The sequence below is a fragment of the Barbatula barbatula genome, assembly GCF_947034865.1.
Source record: "Barbatula barbatula genome assembly, chromosome: 18".
Taxonomy (NCBI): Eukaryota; Metazoa; Chordata; class Actinopteri; order Cypriniformes; family Nemacheilidae; genus Barbatula; species Barbatula barbatula.
This window is the reverse complement of record NC_136781.1, coordinates 1,747,759-1,766,866: the sequence shown is the minus strand read 5'-3', so window position 1 is coordinate 1,766,866 and position 19,108 is coordinate 1,747,759. Positions and strand designations below refer to the sequence as shown.

General features: G+C 39.3%; 1 protein-coding gene across 1 annotated transcript in view; it reads left to right on the top strand.

Moving 5' to 3' along the window:
- spock1 (SPARC (osteonectin), cwcv and kazal like domains proteoglycan 1) overlaps positions 1-19,108 on the top strand; it is an 83,421-nt gene that overhangs the window by 51,790 nt on the left and 12,523 nt on the right. The window contains exons 5-7 of the mRNA XM_079479365.1: positions 5,501-5,615; positions 6,891-7,023; positions 8,998-9,112. Coding sequence (XP_079335491.1) covers positions 5,501-5,615; positions 6,891-7,023; positions 8,998-9,112 — 363 coding nt within the window. The remainder of the gene's footprint in view (positions 1-5,500; positions 5,616-6,890; positions 7,024-8,997; positions 9,113-19,108) is intronic.

Sequence of the window (19,108 nt, the reverse complement as noted above, 5' to 3'; positions counted from 1 at the left end):
ACACACTCTTTATCACACCCACTTCTCATTTCTTTATGGAGGTTCATATCGTCCAATCACTGACCATAAAGATTTCACGAGTGATCCAGATGCTGATTTACATACGCCTATAGCCTATAGAATACTTCACAGCATCTCCAGTGTGCCTGCTATCATGATGCAAAGAATGAGGTCATGTGCAAATCTGAGGCATACATAAGTGTGCATGCATTTATACTCTAATGAAGAGTGATGGGTGTAGTGTGCGGGAGATGCTGGGGACACTCTTGAGATGGGTTATTTGGGTCTAAAAGGGACCAAACGTTGGGTTGTACATGTTCCTGGGGCTCAGTGGTAGAGCGTTGCGTTAGCAGTGTTAAAGATCAATTCTCAATTCCCAGAGAACGCACATACTGGTAAAATGTATAAGCCTGAATGCTCTGTAAGGCGCTTTGGATAAAAGTGTCTGCTAAATCATACAGTAAATGTAAATGTTATGAAGTAACCTACTGTAGGCTGGGTTGTTTTAACCCATTGTTGGGATAAATATATCAATGTCTGAGTTGGTTTAATCAAATGTTTGGATTTTTCCTTTTTTGGTTGAAAATAACATCTAACTGAAGTTTTCTGACGTTAGACTAAACACAGTGAATAAACCCCAAACCATCACATCGTGTCATGGTTGTCAAACACTGGACCACAGAGGAGAAAGCTGTGATTTTGGTGACAGGTTTAGTCAGTCAGTGAGAGCAGAATGTGTGTGATGACATGTTTCAGATCTGTTTATATTTGTGTAGCAGCATTTTTGTTGCTTGAGTTTTGCGTCTAGAATATAGTCTCATTAAAATGTTTCCGTCACAAGAGTCCTGTGTTTCCAGAGGGGATGTGACACTCCAATGAAATCTTGAAATGGCTCTTTAATCTGTTTCTGAAGGCCATTGACACACACAGACACTCATAACAGAGACTCAAGTGTTGTGGTGTATATTAAGTGTTGTCTAATTCATCGTCTCTAGAGGCCGTTTTGCTCTTGTAGGGTCGAACATTATTAATACTCAGGCTCTCTCTGTGAACTTGGTGTTTTTTTCTTCAGTAAATTTTTACAAAGACTAATTTACTGATTCATATTTATGTTAAGATCAGGAATGTGCATTAAGAAAGTAAACTAGACCTTTAATCTTGTTTTCATTTCTGTCAATCTCTCTCTCTCTCTCTCTCTCTCTCTCTCTCTCTCTCTCTCGCTGAATGATTTGATCGACACCTGATTGCCCCGTTGACGCCAAAGTCTGCAGATGGCACAGATGGTATTTGGTAGGCAGACGCCCTAATGTAGAGAGCATGTACCGTGTGTGTGCGTTTATGTGTGAGCCTCTTATCAAGGTTGTATATTTACTACAAAGCACCACAGCATGATATTAAAGAAGATTATAGCTTAGTGTATGAGAAGAGAAGCTCTAATCTAAATGATTATTTGTTTACCAGGTGACATTTCGATTTCAGTGCGAGCTGATTGGCCATTAGCTAACATTCAGACTCGTTCTGATTGGGTAATAGCAGGTGTTGATGCCGGAATCCTGATGGTCTAATTTAGTCTCATTCATCCTGCCACACTAACAACAGATTTTTAAATAAAAGCAGAAAGAGTGTTCGCTTTAACACGCCCCAGTGAAATGAGGGGATGTGACTACGGCAATGAGATTTTACCTGATCGCAGATGTGCTACACTTCACATCTCCAGCGAGACTCGATGAATCACATTCGGTCTGCTGCAGGGTCGATAGCGCATGTTAAAGAGGTGTAGGTGGTGTGCAGGTGCATTGACAAATCTGACACGGTACAAACTGAGATGCAGTTTACACACAGAATCAATACATTCAAGAACTAAGTTTATTACAATATCTTATCATATATGGAATATATCTTCTATTTGTTTCTGTGCAGATAACGCTGTCCCAAACAGGAGTCAGGAGTGTTTTCCTCACACGGTGTTCGACGTTATTTATCATGTGATGCGTGCACACAAACAGCTGTAGGGCAACATATGAAGCCATGTCACACTTTTATAGAATTAATTTACTGACTATCAAATCAGGCCAGTTTGAGAATCAATCTCTCTTTTAATTCCACCCATAAAAATGATAAAACGTGTGTTCCTCTGCGGGCCCGAGGCGCAGCGGGTTTCCATAGCGATGCCATGAGAAGCATATGATGGAGGAGGAATCACCATCAGACAAACGAGTGCAGACGGGTTTTATTTTTCAGTGAAATGAATTTCTCATCACTCACTCTCCCCTGCAATGAAACACATCAGACAGAGATGAATGTGGACAGTATATCACTGAACAGACGATAGACAGATGAATAAAGAATGAAGTGTGTTCCTAAGAAATGAAGGATGAGAAAGAGATAGGGAGCTTGAGAAAAAGTCGGGTTTGTTCACCATGGCACACTACTGTAGTAGTTTTGCATGATTTGCTGTAAACTGAACATTTCCTGTATTTACAGAATATCCTGATGATCTGCGTTTTGTACGACAGAGCTGCTTAACTTTACCTACCATTGTGAAAAAGAAACCATCAGTGGATTTTGGGTTTTAATGGAAACTTTAATGGTCTCTGTGGGTCTCTACTGTTAATGTGTTGAGATTTAATGGTGTGTTATCTGGTGGATGGTAACCAGTGGAACCATTAAACCCTACTGGAATAAGAACCAAAACACACTAAATTATAGACTTTTATGATGGTTTTATTGGTTAACAGCTTTTTATATTGGGTTTTTAATGGATGGCAATAGAATTTGTACAGTTATTGTTTTATTCCTTTATCTGAATAGATTGATAAACGTTAAGATGTATTTTACAATTTAAATTTAGAATAAAATACAAAGGAATTAGAAAATAAATCAGACCTTAAATAGACTACAAGAGAAAATTATTTAAAGTTTTTCTGAATTTACTATTTATTGGTATGTTTAGGTAGAATTATCATTTTTGTTTAATAATGTGAAATACTAACAGTATTTCTACCACATTTTAAATAAAAATGTAGTTTCTATTTGCATTTATTTGCATAAAATGAAAACTAAAGAAACCAATAATAACAGAAATGATGCTATGTATTTTTCAGATCTCAAATACTGCAAAGAAAACAAGTCCACATTCACTTACAACTTACACAATATAACAGGAATATTTCTACCTGTATTTAAATTTTTTTTGTGATCATTTTTATCACAGTTTTATGTATCTTGTCATGTCTTTCACATTGCTGTTAGATGACTTTGTCTCTCCTGCGGTTTGATTCTGTTGAAATTGAATGGCCACAATACATCTAGAAAATGATGAATGATGAATACAAATTTGGAGGTATATACAGTTATTAATAATATATTATTTTTGAGCCATGCGGCTCCTATAAAGGCAGTATATAGTATACACTGTGCAGTATGGTCATAATTGTCTCCATATACAAAGTTTGTGAGTGTGTACATCTGTCCCCTGTTTGTCGATTAGAATCGTCTGCTTGGTTAAACAGGAGTTGAATTTGTTCATTCAGGCCTGGAATCAAAAGTGTGATGAAGTAAATATCAGCTGTCCTCTCTCTCTCATCACATTTATCAGGCAGGATCTATCCCACCTTCTTATTTTCATTCCCCACGTTCATACCCTGCAGTGGCAGAAGTGTTGGGGTTCGTCTCTGAATATGAATGACCTGTTTTCTGTTGTAATAGAAAAACGACTGAATGAAAGGAACGAATACACAATAGACTCGCATCATTGGTAGGTGTATGTGTACCTGTACATTTTATGTACCTTATACACTCACTCACCTCACTAGATTAATACTTTATTATGTGACGCAAGCGTATGTTTTTTTTTTTGTGAGATTCACTCTATTAAGTCTTCTACAAGCTTTACAAACGTATGTAAAAAACATGAAAATGTCCTTGTGTGTATGTGTGTGTTCTCTGGTAATATAATGGTGTCCTAACGTTCCCCTTCTACACAATTAAAGAGCCTCATCTCTCGTTCTTTCTCTGATACACCATCATTGTCTAAATCTCATACGCGGGAAAAATCAAATCATTGCCTCCGTTACAAACTTTAGCGAGCTGAACTCCATCAACGGAGCATGTTTGTCTCTACACACACACCTATGCTATCTTATATAATAGTACCAGAAGAGAAAGTTTGATAGATTCAGCACAATACAGCTATTAGATAAATGAGGCGGCATGTGACTGTAATTTTACTAAAGTGAAGGTTTAATATTAGGAATGATGTGAAGCTGTACTGCACAACTGCTTTAATAAAAGAAAGAAAAAACAAACTTCTTAAAGCGGCTCTATTCATTTTCCATTGACTAACAAAACACGTTTGGAACAATATTAGATGAGTTTGAGCTGCATATTTCATCAACACAAGTGATCGAAGCTCTGAATGATGTGCACGTGTGTGTTGAAGACCAGTTGGCATGGCTGCAATCCAGATGAACAGCAGGTTGGCATCAGCTTCTCTGACGTGCAGGCACACAAAAACATGAAGGTCACAGAGAGAGATGGAGTGTTTGACCTCGGATGAATCTACCGCTGTCTTTCACTTCTCAGGTGACCTTCTTCTGGAGATCCTTGTGTCGAGTTGTCTGACACACACACATTTAAAGCTCTGATCTAGCTCACTACATTGTTCCAAACTCGTTGGGTTGCAGTGCTGGATTTCTGACGTTTTGCTGTGTATTCACTTTATCGTCATCATCGTAGAGACGCCGTAGCATGTGTGCATGCATGTGTGTGCTTATGTGTGCAGGCATTATAATTGATTTGGCTGAGATGAATGCCTCGTGCGTTATTGTAATGATCTTCATACACAATCCCTCCTCATCTTCATTCTCTTTCAGCAGTGTTTGTGTGTGAGAGAAAACAGTGTTTCTTCTCTTCTTCTCATTGTCAAGAACTAAGCTATTCCTCAAAGTCAGCCTTGTGCGTTTTGTGTGCGTGTGTGTGTGTGTGTGTGTGTGTGTGCGATGATAAAACATTTGCCAGAAGGCTGCTGCATTGTTTCTCCTGTGTGTTTGCTGGAGTCCAGCTCTCCTGTCCTCATCACACTCGGTTTCTTTCTTTACTTCCATCTCACTGACTCTCCTCTGACAGAAAAAACTGAGAATAACATGAATATAAAACATCAGTGTGGGGTGTAGCTTCTACTGTGGGTAATATAAGGATAGTTAACACATACATTGTGGGGACCAGCCACCATTTGCCAACTGATTATTAAACCAAGTGCTTATTTGTAAATGTGAAGATGCTGTGAAGGGCTGTGAGGTGTGTTAAGTGAAGAAAATAGCATTAGGTCAGTATAAAAACAATAGAAGTCTTTTTTAAGGAAAGTGTTTGGAGAACGATGCTAGCATGCAGGTTACTAGGCCAAGTTAAGCTTAGTTTCATCTTTTAATACACCCCTCTCTCTCTCTCTCTCTCTCTCTCTCTCTCTCTCTCTCTCTCTCTCTCTCTCTCTCTCTCTCAGGTCTTGACAGCACTAAAGATCCCTGTATGAAGGTTCATTGTCCACCTCACAAAGTGTGTGTGAGTCACGATTTCCAGACGGCCATTTGCACCAATCACAAGCCAGCACTGCACAGGTAAGTTGCACAGCTTCTCGAGCGCTAGAATAGTTCATCTTTGAATGCTGCATTAATGAAGTCTTGTGTGAATTATACGAATGCATTACGATGCATGGTTGATTATGCTCAACCACATAAAATGCATTAATAATTCATAAATAAGTCCACATAGAATCGGCCGACTTTTTACAGTTTTTGGAATAATTGTGGAAGAAATTCTCAGTGAATGGGTTTCAATATGGTAAACGGTCAAAATCCGGCTCTTGGTTTCTGGACGGATTTTGAATTTTTAGTATTTATATTTAAACCGTAAATTCAGTGTAATTCTGAAAAATTTGCTGATTGTATGAAACTATTTTCCCATTAAGACTGATCAGAAAAAGATTTAACACAGCAGTGTGGAGCTGATATTGCTAATTTACTTTAGCAATATAATGCAATGAACTGCGGATCACTGTAATGTACCATAATACTGTGTAATATACTCCATTATATTGTAACATAGAGCAGCGGATCCCCGTGAAGAGATAAAAGCGTCTGCTTGAAGATTGCCCGCCGAAAAGCACTTAAGAGAGACTTTTAACAGAGAGAGAGAGGGCGTCTGAGGACGAGAGACAGACAGACAGACAGACAGACAGACAGACAGACAGACAGACAGACAGACATACTTTTTCTCTTCAAAAAATATTTCCAGTGATTTTAATGGTGATATCAAATTGTTTCACCAGAGATACATGTAATAAAATGAATGGTAAATTGTTTGATACTGTATATCATTTTATTAATATACATTATCTATTATTTATTTATGCCTGTTTCATTAAATCAATTCAAAAGTCTGATTTGATTGTGTTGACACTATAAATATTACACTGTGTGTACTGTATAGGAGTAATATTAGGTGTATTTGTACACCAGAGACCATAAACATCGTAAAAACTATTTTAAGTGAAAGTCAGAAGTAATTCAACAATATAATGTCAGATATAAAAGAAAGTGACTGAAGTATTTACAAACCATATCCGTCAGCCGAATTAAGGCATCAGACACTTGTGGACAGCGAAAGTCAGATAGAGAGAGCGAGAGATGCACAGAAAGAGATATCCTTTATTTCGTCTCCTTGAGATGAACACGCTGATTTTATGCTTTTTAAGAGATATTGACATTTGTGAACAAAAGTGGCATTATAGTCTTTTGTCACATTCCTCACCCCCTGTGTGTGTGATCAGATAAGCCAGAAGGACTTCTCACATCGAGCCTCCACAGTTATTTTCTCTTTTTTCCTCTCTCTAGCGTTAAGGCCAGAAAAGGAAGTGTTCTCCATAAGCGTTGGATGGGTGCTATGAATCATGGGAACTGTAAGGCCTGTCCTGTTGTTTACTCCAACCCAGTGTGCGGCTCTGATGGACACACATACTCCTCAAAGGTAAAAAATTACCACAGTATTTATAACAGACCACTGATGGTTTAAAGGTGCAAACATTTTTTACAACGTTTCCTTAAAGTATGAATACTAATGGGTGGTTTCCCGTACAGGATTTTAGCCAGTCCTAGACTAAAATAAATGTTAGAGCCGTCTAAACTGAAAACAGCTTGCAGAGCTCGCATCTTAAAATACACCAGTGCCCTCGTTTGGCTCAAAATGCACATCAGTGATGTCCCGCAATTGGAGTTTCTTTACCTTAACCCGGCACTGGTCCACAGATATATTAAACCCCTTCCCTGAGTTGAAATTAAAATATTGCGCCATCCTTGTAAGTTTTCAAAAGTTGGGACGTAATATGGTCATCAGACCAAATTTCTACATGGTGATGTGGTAGTTAAAAATAGTCCTGATTTAACCTAAACCGCCTCAAATTGTTTAGTGTTAGTTTAATCATTATTGTGTTTGTGTTAAAATGTGTTTTATTTAATATATGAAATGAACCAGAGAGCAGTGTCAAATGTGAATAGGGTGGCTGACTCCGCACACTATACATGTATATATGTGAAAGCTTTCAAGCAGCCAATGAGAATAATCCTGATGTTTCAGGATACTAATATACCGATCTGACCGGAATCACTTTGTGTGTGGAGGTCAAGATGTTCAGGTGAAGAATAAATGTAATGTGATCTCTCAAGGTTCACTTGAACACCATCAGAAGCAAGATCATTTTGTCCCAAAGAAGCAAAAATTCCAATATCGTCCCCCACTTCTCCCGCTCTCTCCTGGTGTAAATGATGTAGTGTGGTGTGATGGATGGTGATGTGGATGAACTGTGTCTGCTGTTGATATTGGATTCTCAAATCCTGCAGCCCTCTCCTCCCCCCAGCTCCAGAACAGAGAGAAAGGCCTAAACCTCCAGCCTAACCTGTGCCTCCCGCCTGTGACCTCACTTTTTTGAACCCACCCACTCAATTTCCTTCCCTTCATCCAGAATGAAATCAAATGGATGAGATGGGGAGAGAGGGACATTGCAGCCTGTAGTGAAAAATGGACAGATAGAAGAAGTATGAGCAAATACATATTGCATGAAAACCTATGATATTTGACAAAAAAAAAACTTTTATTCAATTAAATTAAGCAAGTTTGAAGTTCCTCTTGGTGCGGTTGGTTTGGGAAGGTGTGAATGCAGCGATCACACTCGAGTGCGCACCAAAAGCAGACCAAATAAGCGTACAGAGACCTCCTTGAAGAGGTGCCGTCGGTACGCAAACAAATGAACCCTGGAGCGGTCCGTATGTGCTGAGAACGTGATTCGACCTCGAACAGACCCAAATGCAAAAAGTACTGCACTTTTTTGAACTAAACCAGTTGCTGTGGTCAGCGCTGTGCCTTATGGAATGATGTCAAGTGTTTATTGACAGTTTGCACTAGCATGGCAGCTCACAGACAACGATGGTCTAACGATGTCGCAATTGATGCTAGCACAAATGACTGGGCTAACGTTACCACATCTGACACGAGATGTTGACTGTGAGTTTATTTCGTTTAAAAAAGCAGTTTAGGAAATACGTTCTCTTGCCAACGAGTGATGTGGATGTCGTCACGTGACTGCATTTTGGTTCTGGTTCGGACCAAAGCAATCATTGTGGTGTTAAAAGGAAGCAACACCGCTGAAAAATGCTACAATGTATCATTTTTTGCCATTGGTCCAGACCAAATCATCTGAACTAAAGGTGAGAAAGCGCCCTAAATTATAAAATGTAATCTTTCACATTGCACATCCACATTTAGAAAGAGTTATACTGCATATTTCTCTCTATTAAATAGGAAAGGTCCTTCGGGGAAAACCAAGTGTGCTAATAAACTGCAACGCACACATTTCTGTGCTGATACACCACATTCTAACGTCTAATTATCACATTTCCTGTCTGCAGATGAACAGCATTACCCAGAATCCTCTCTGTCTTTCCACAGTGTAAACTTGAATTCCAGGCGTGCAGCTCCAGCAAGAGTATCTCTGTGAAGTGTGAGGGTCCGTGTCCCTGCCTGCCATCACAGGAAGTCATCAAAGCACACAATGAGAAAACAGGTAAGTCATTTCCTGTTGGTTTGGATACTTCGCTGTACAAGATCAAATCTACAGAAATGACATTCAGACTGGAGACCAGGGCTTTGTTTACACTGTACAGAAATCTGATTTGTTTTTCCGATATGATCTTGAAAGCTGACTGTTCACACTGTTGTTTTGCCCGTGATGAAATCTGCTCTGTTTGTTCAGACAGGGTGGTCAATTTTCAGCGGTCGATAATGTAGTGATTGATCTGTCACGGCACTACTGAATATAGATATACTTGATTTGTTTATATTGTTTTAACATCTGAATCTGCACTACAAAAAATTGTCTGATTTAAAGAACTAGATGTCCAAACAAAGCTTATAAAGGACACAGAAAATTGAAGATTTTCATGTGTGTGTGCTTCCTAAGGGGACAGATGAAGTGATGGGGAATTTAGAGTTTTGGACACAGCAATGGACATTGCGAGGACAAGGTCGCCATAAAATAGACAGAGAAGGACAGATGGAAGGATGATCATGTTTGGACAGAGTTCATATCAGGTTCTGTGTTATTCCCCATAGGAAGGAAAATCATTGAGATTTCTTTAATAACTTTATTTTGGGAAGTACCGTCTCACGTGTTTCTCCTTATAAAGTTACCCCAGAAATTTCACATCTGCCTCCTAGAGTTTTTGAAATGATCCACATTTATCATATGCGTCTATAGTTATAGTTAACTCACGTACAGCATTGACTGCACCTTCTTCGAGAAACATCTAAAACTGTATTGATACCTAAATGAAATGTAACTCTAATATGTATCCGGATGAACAGTAACATTTTCCTCTTGGGTTGTAATTTAGTTTGAACATGTTTGTGTTCATTTGCTTAAAATATCCCCATCAAACTAAACCTGTCTGTCTCTCAGTCATACTCTCTCTTTCTCTCCCTCTGTGTTATGGTGTAAGATCTGAGCAGAGATGAAGGTTCAGTCTAATAGTGAGTTCTGATGTCAGTATTTTAATGACTTTAGAGAACTGACACAATCTTTAATTGGAAAATTGATGTAGACATCAGGAAGCGATTTCCAAAGAGAGGGAAGGAAAATAGTGTGAAAATTGGTTTCTTTTCCTTTTTTCCGGTTCATCTGATGTTGTCTCAGTGTTACAGGTGAATCGGTGTCACAGGTGAATCAGTTCTCAGTGTCTCATGTGAATCAGTTCTCAGTTTCTCAGGTGAATCAGTTCTCAGTGTCACAGGTGAATCAGTTCTCAGTGTCTCATGTGAATCAGTTCTCAGTGTCACAGGTGAATCAGCTCTCAGTGTCTCATGTGAATCAGTTCTCAGAGTCACAGGCGAATCAGTTCTCAGTGTCACAGGTGAATCAGTTCTCAGTGTCTCATGTGAATCAGTTCTCAGTTTCTCAGGTGAATCAGTTCTCAGTGTCTCATGTGAATCAGTTCTCAGTGTCACAGGTGAATCAGTTCTCAGTGTCTCATGTGAATCAGTTCTCAGTGTCACAGGTGAATCAGTTCTCAGTGTCTCATGTGAATCAGTTCTCAGTGTCACAGGTGAATCAGTTCTCAGTGTCTCATGTGAATCAGTTCTCAGTGTCACAGGTGAATCAGTTCTCAGTGTCTCATGTGAATCAGTTCTCAGTCTCACAGGTGAATCAGTTCTCAGTGTCACATGTGAATCAGTTCTCAGTGTCACAGGTGAATCAGTTCTCAGTGTCACAGGTGAATCAGTTCTCAGTGTCACAGGTGAATCAGTTCTCAGTGTCACAGGTGAATCAGTTCTCAGTGTCACAGGTGAATCAGTGTCACAGGTGAATCAGTTCTCAGTGTCTCATGTGAATCAGTTCTCAGTGTCACAGGTGAATCAGTTCTCAGTGTCTCATGTGAATCAGTTCTCAGTCTCACAGGTGAATCAGTTCTCAGTGTCTCATGTGAATCAGTTCTCAGTGTCCCATGTGAATCAGTTCTCAGTGTCACAGGTGAATCAGTTCTCAGTGACACAGGGGAATCAGTTCTCAGTGTCTCAGGTGAATCAGTTCTCAGTCTCACAGGTGAATCAGTTCTCAGTGACACAGGGGAATCAGTTCTCAGTGTCTCATGTGAATCAGTTCTCAGTGTCACAGGTGAATCAGTTCTCAGTGTCACAGGTGAATCAGTTCTCAGTGTCACAGGTGAATCAGTTCTCAGTGTCACAGGTGAATCAGTTCTCAGTGTCACAGGTGAATCAGTGTCACAGGTGAATCAGTTCTCAGTGTCTCATGTGAATCAGTTCTCAGTGTCACAGGTGAATCAGTTCTCAGTGTCTCATGTGAATCAGTTCTCAGTCTCACAGGTGAATCAGTTCTCAGTGTCTCATGTGAATCAGTTCTCAGTGTCCCATGTGAATCAGTTCTCAGTGTCACAGGTGAATCAGTTCTCAGTGACACAGGTGAATCAGTTCTCAGTGTCTCATGTGAATCAGTTCTCAGTCTCACAGGTGAATCAGTTCTCAGTGACACAGGGGAATCAGTTCTCAGTGTCTCATGTGAATCAGTTCTCAGTGTCACAGGTGAATCAGTTCTCAGTGTCACAGGTGAATCAGTTCTCAGTGTCACAGGTGAATCAGTTCTCAGTGTCACAGGTGAATCAGTTCTCAGTGTCACAGGTGAATCAGTTCTCATCTGAATCAGTTATCAGTGTCACAGGTGAATCAGTTCTCAGTGTCACAGGTGAATAAGTTCTCATCTGAATCAGTTCTCAGTGTCACAGGTGAATCGGTTCTCATGTGAATCAGTTCTCAGTGTCACAGGTGAATCAGTTCTCAGTGTCTCATGTGAATCAGTTCTCAGTGTCACCGGTGAAAGTCAGGTACGGGTCAAATCATGCAAGCTCAATATATGTGTTGTCCCGGCTAATACGGTACAGTTGGCAACCCTAGTCACAGTTGAATCAGTTTTCAGTGTCATAGAGGATTTAGTTATCATTGTCATAGATTAATTTGTTTTTATTGTCATAGATAATTCAGTTCTCAATGTCACAGATGTTCTCAGTGTCATGGCTGAATCAGTTATCATTGTCATGAGTGAATCAGTTTTTATTGTCATTGGTGAATCTGTTATCATTGTTACAGATTAATCAATTCTCAGTTCCACAGATGAATCAGCTTCCTTAAGGGACCTACATATTGAGAGGAATATAAGTGCAAACTTATAAGTGTCTGCAGGTTTCACAGACCTTCTCCTGCTGAGGGGATACGGACAGCGCTGCAGCTGAGCGGAGGTGCGTTAGGGTGAAAGGATGGATGTCAGGGGACAGGGGACAGCGACAGGGAGAAATATGATCTGAGAACAGAAGAAATACACTTTTCACTCACAGCAGGGAAAAAAGGTGAAGAATAGAGAGATTACCTGAGAAAAACAGTGTAGAAAGATGAGAGAATGTGTATGTGGCAAACACGAATGCTCATTATGTTCTGAGGAGTCATTTTTCACTCTTTACACCACGATAACACGCACATACACACACTCATCTTTCTTCATTGGGCCTTAGAGGAAAAAGCAATATGAGACTTTCTGAGGAAAACTACATCCAGAGCTATTTGTGTGTCATTGATGTTTTCTGTGTGATACAGTAATACTGTCACCAGCACAGTTTCACGTCCAGATCATTTGTGTATTCATATGTTAGATAACAATTTCTATTTTCCATCATATGGGTTGGTTTCTCGCTGGATGTTATCATATCTTCTAAAATAAATATTCTTTGTTTATTCATCCAGTCTGAAACAATTAAGTTTAAGTAAAACATTTTTTTTTAAAGTAATCGTATTTTTCAAGATGCCCGCCTCATGTAAGCTAACTGAGATGATGACTAACCTTCAATTCACTTTTTTTTCATCCGTGTTTATTTTCTCTCCGTTGTCTTCAGAAACACATTTCTGTTGATGTTTGCGTACTTTAAGTAGAACGTGTGTGAATGTCAAGTTTGTCTATCATTTATTATTGAATGCATGAGAGTAAATGCCATCAGAGGATGTGACTCTTTCTTATGAACATTTTATTGAAAGGTCAGACATATCTGTGTCTCTCACTACCAGTTTAAATGATATTCTTGTGTCTGTGCCTCACCCTGAATGCTGATACTGTACATAATCTACCCAGTGAGTTTTCATTACATTACACATCAGAAAAATGTGATACCAAGTCATACTTTAATGTCTCAGATTATAACTGTACTATTGCTCAAATAGTGACCCACTTAAAAGATTTTAGTGGTTGCCGGTGTGGGCTGTTTATACCTAGTTGTTAAGGTGCTCCGGGCTGTTGCTAAGTTTGATGGAAGTTTGTTACAGATCCCAGTTGTTTTAGGACTGGAACACCTGAGATAGATTGCGATTATGAGCGTTAAAGGTGACTTCTTTAGAGAAGTGTTCTGTCTTTGGATGTCCTACTTTATACTTACCCATAATTCAGCAGTGCCAACATGCAGTGCCTGTGCAATTCCTTATGGGAGGGTGTGTGTGTGTGTGTGAACATGAATTTGCATTGTTGCCAAACTTCATGAATTATCAGAAGAGCTGAGCATGCACACACACACACAAACACACCATCAGCCGGCGGCTTTGTGGATTACATGGTATTTTGATTAAAGGAAGTAAAAAGAGCTCAAAGTTCAACACAGTGAGCCTGAAAAGAGACAAAGGAAGGCAACGCTAATTAATGAATCATTCTTGTTATCAGTGTTTCCCTCTGTTAGTTCTGCACTTACTGATAGAGCACAGAGGATAACTGCAGTCTCTCTCTCTCTCTCTCTCTCTTCTTCTCTCTTTTTTCTTTCGTTGACTGCAAGCCAATTAATTAATCAAACTCTGTGAGATGAAACATCTAATCATATATGTGGCCTGCAGTTGCTTTCACACACACAGATCTCATCAGGACCTAGAGGTGTCGTGCACAGATGCTTTAGAAGAAAAAGGCCATGTGCCACGTGTCCCAGAGCAAGATCTTACAAACTCTGAGAAGACACACTAAAACAAACAGCTTGTGGGCTGACGGGACTTCATCTGTCCGCTATTCAACTTTCCATTCCGCTGTCCGTCCAGACAGCTATTTATCATTTAGTCCATTCAAGCATCTTGGGTTATTATCAGTCTTAAAACCATTATTTACTGTACATTTGCACATTTTAAAGAACTATGTGTTGGGAGTATGTTCCTGTGGATCAGTTAAAATCAGATCACATTTTCAGTTCATGGTTACCGTGTCCAAAAGTTTCACAATAATGATATTATCATAATTTCTACCAGAAAGACTCGGGAGGCAAAATGTAGAGTATTGAACATTTATTAAACAGCTGGTAAACAGAATATATGGTTATGGTAAATATGATTATTGAGTTTCTTTGGAGTAGGCCCTGTCCGTGGCTCGCATCCAGAGGGCCAAGAAGTCCTCCACTTCCTGCCTTAAGATGAAGGCGGGGGCGTAGCCAACCCCCCTTGGGGTTATATGGACAGGGACCTCCTGGTGGTGGTGGGGAGGATGGGGGCGAATCACTGTTGCTTCGACTGTGGACGTAGAAAGGGGTAAGTGCCGATCTTTTATGTTCCATGTTGGGAGGTGATTCGTTAGGTGTTGATTGGTAGTGGATGATGCGAGATTGAGTCTTCCCGGCAGAACTTGCGCTGAAGCTATATATCTATTGCTTTTTTCATTAGGGCTGTCACAATATCCTAGTTTTTTTCTTTGCGGTTGTCGTGTCCCAGAGTTTTACTGTAATGGTATTATCATGATAATTGATGCATTTTGCATTGGGAATGGCACAATATGGGAATGGCACACACGCACACATCTTTCTTCATTGGGCCTTAGAGGAAAAAAGCAATATGAGACTTTCCGAGGGAAACTACATCCAGAGAAAACTTTGCAAGGCAGATGTGGCCTAATGTTTAGAGAGTCGGACTCGTGACAAGAAAGTTGCCAGTTCGATCATCAGGGCCGGCAGGTAACGACTGAGATGCCCTTGAGCAAGGCACCTTACCCCTACTTGCTCCCCGGGCGCTGCAGTGATAACTGCCCACTGCTCCGGGTGTACGTGTGTTCACGACTTGCTGTGCGTGTTCACTACTCACTGGATGGGTTAAATGCAGAGGTTGCATTTCAGGTATGGTTCACCATAACTGACAAATAGGTCACTTTCAAACATATCAGATATTCAGTTCATAGTTATCGTGCACAAATGTTTTGGGCTAATGGTATTATCACGATATCTGTTTCTTTTGTGTTAAACAGGCGCTAAACATTTTACAATATTATCACTTGTTACTTAATATTGATCAAAATATTGATAATCACAGTTTTATATGGCGGTTACTATCGTTGCCGGTATATTGTCGCACCACTACCTTGCATGCACCTTAGTGTGTTGGTGCTTTATGTCTAAATACAGTAGTTTGTTTGTTTTTGTATTGTTGGTTTTTGTTTTGGATTTGATCCGCTCATCTTTTCCAACCCAGGGGATTGTGTTGAATCATGAAACACCCATAATCCTCCACTCTGGCAGGAGATGAATCGCTGAAGATCTCAGTTAATCATTCTACAAACATTCCCATTCACCCCCGAATCTGCTGGAAGTTTTCCACTGTCCACCCACCAGCTGCGAACACACACCTTCCCCAACACGCTCCTGATGCTAATGTCTCACTTTCTGCAAGATGTTTCTGAGCTTTGGGAACGAGCTCACAGAGAGAAGAGCGAGAGGATGTTTTTAAACTATAGAACAGACAACACCCACTCAACATATGCTCCTGTCCTTCCCTCCACAACACACACGCATACCCACACGCTCCGGATTTGTCTTTACTGAAACTGCTCATTTAAAAAGATTAATTCTTTTAACCACATTCCCAGTTTCATTTTAATTAAGCAGCGCTGCAGGCACAGAAAGCAAACATGCAGGAGTGATGAACCTCCATCAGGAATACAATCTCTGCAGCTGTATGTCAAAGCCCCTCAGATAAGAGCAAATTAACTCCGCCATCTGTCTGCACAGGCGTTTATTCACAACGCGGCTGCACCGGATGATATAAAAGCGTTCTTTCAAAAATGTATTTCGTTACCAACTAAAATGACTTCCTGAAAATGTAACCAGTAACTGCCACAATATAGCCGTAAACTACTTTTACAGTAGTTGCTTTTGGTTGAAAAAGATTTAATTTTCAAGTTTTTGTTAAACGTGTGTTATATCTGTGCAGCTGACCGCAACCAACAGAGTTCTGAATTGGTTCACTCAGTGGTGTGAGTTTGATAAGCAGATTGTTTGGAAACCAATGTGAAATGCAGTCAGTGTTTTTGGACTCCTGGTGGATGATATCATTTGTTGTCATTGTGCCTGTTGCAATATTAAGTGTGATACTTAGTTTTTAGGAAGTTCTTGGAAAGAGTTCTTGAAACAGTTTTGTGTGTTTGTTTCCTCTTTTAATAAAAGCTGATTGAACAGCACCGTGCTGTATAATGTCTCTTTTAAAAATCATTATTGTAGAAAAAGTAAATGCCAAGAAAAACTGCAGTAAACCAATTCAGACGTGATTATAGTCTTGTTCCTTTTCACTGAATGTGTCTGTGTTATATATTTTAAGGGATGATTTAAAACCTAAAAATAGAAAATTCCCTCCGGAGACCTTATCATTTGTTAAAACACTATACACATTTATTAAATGTTAAGTTGTAAAAATGCACAAAAAAAACAGTTTAGCTTAGAATGTAGTCAGCGATTCTCGTCCGGTGTGTGACCTGCTTTAGACATATGTTTAGTATTTAGAACTAGCTATATATATCAAAACTATAATGTGAATGTGTGTGGGGGCATGTGTGTGTGTGGTTGTATGTTCATAATGCCATATGTTAACAAGACGACACATCTATTACATAGTAGCATGACTATAGATGCCCTTACTAAATGCTCAGGTGAAAAGATCCTCTACCTGTGTGGCCACACCTGTGTTTCGCACCTGTTACCAGTTAACAACCCAGTGACAAAAATGCAGCCATGAAGACGGCAGTTTAAGCCATTGATCAGGGGTGCGTATCCCAAAAGCATTGTTAGCTTACTCTGGTGGCAAGTTCCACCGTACCTGTATAGTTCAACGATTCAAGTGTTTCCCGAAACCATCGTTTCAACGATCAATCGCAAACAGGATTGCAAAGTTGCGTGGTTGGAACTTCAGCTCTTGAGCTGCGGTTAGAAGCATAGATCCTTATTATTATGACTTATTTTGCTCAAGAGCACCATATTAAGCAAGCAACAAACAGTGCATTCTATATCCATCATTTTTCATATATACAAGTCTTTTAGTTTGTCAAGAGTATTAAAGCACTGTTTTTTGAAAAGCACAGTACGCATGCACACAGCAAGGGCTGGGAAGGTTACTTTGTATTTCACTACAGTTTACTAAATACATGTTTAAAAAAATCATCGGTGACGTATTTCATTACATTACACAAATTTTGTCACTTAATCCAAATACTTTAGAATACTTTGGAATACGAATAAGGTACATAAAACAAAGGGATCACCAAACAGAGGACAGTTTGACAGTTTTCCCTCATCGGACATTATAGTCCACAATTGTGTCTCACAATTATAAGAAAATAAGTTAAAAATAGTTAAAAAGTCACTGTTACAAATAGTTGCAATTGCCTTAAAAATTACTTAAACAGGGCACTCACAAACAACTATCACAGAACATGAAACAGTCGTTGATCATTCAGGTAACGATAGACTATAAAGATTCAAATGTATGTACATAAATTCAGCCATCTTGTAAAGTATATGTAAACTTCTATTATGTGAAATAGCCTATTCAGGACAGTACTAAATAAATTGAACATGCAATTTCTATGAACCCAGAAACCTTTTATTTTGTTAAAATGATTCATATTTTGCATATTCGACCAGGGGAATAAAAGCAGAGAGAATGAGAGCAGAACTGTAGTTTAGGATGCTTTTGCAGATTGTAAGAGTCAGAGAATAGCAGATTGCTGTTTACATACATTTTATGTCACTGTTTATATGAATGTAATTAAATAAATGACATTAAAATTCCAAGTAATCACTTTGGTAATCTGAAATTCTGTTTGGATGTAACTGTAATTTGATTACCAGCCATTTAAAAGTAACTGAATGAAATACAGTTACATGTATTTCGTTACTCCTGCCCAAAAACGACGTACTTTAGGACCCTGGAGAATCCCTAGGTGGAGTAACGTAGGAGGAAATGAATCATCTTGAAATATAACAACGAAAATGCACAAAAAGTAATTGCAGAATGCGTTATTTAGAGTAATAATAATACATCAAATTGTTATGAGGGATTAACTGGTTGACGATTTTACTTCACCACCTGTGTGATGTCATCAACTTTATTGCTACCCCGTGTCTACACCGGACGCGACCGGCGCGATGCGACACGACAAAACACATTAGAAACGCATTCGAATTTAACATTTTGTCCACACGGAATGCGGCGCGGCACGACGCAACAAACCTCTTAAGAACAAGCAGGATGTCATGTTGAATCGCTCCTGTCGCGTCCGGTGTAGACACGGCGTGAAACCAACATGGTTCAAACGACAAATGTAAGACAACGTTACTATGTTTTATTGAAACACTCGTGACTAGGTAGTTAGTATCTCCAAATATGCATCGTACTATGGCGGTTAACCAGACAGTAATGTTGTTGTTCGGCAAATGCACCCCAGATCAATATGAGCACTTTATTTTAAAGATATCTGCTGAATACCAGCTAGAATAAAGAGCACAAGTAATTATTTTACTTTAATGACAGTCTCACTGGACAATATTTTTTGTAAACTACTGCTTTAAATCAGTTGCCCTTCTCTTCAATGTAATTGTTTCGTTTTCAAGGGGACGAGAAATTATGTTTAGTAAAGGCCACTAAACAAGTGACCTCTTCAAGCTTGAGTGCTAAAACTCTCTAATTATAAGTTTTGAAGAATCTACTTAATCCCCTCTCTCTC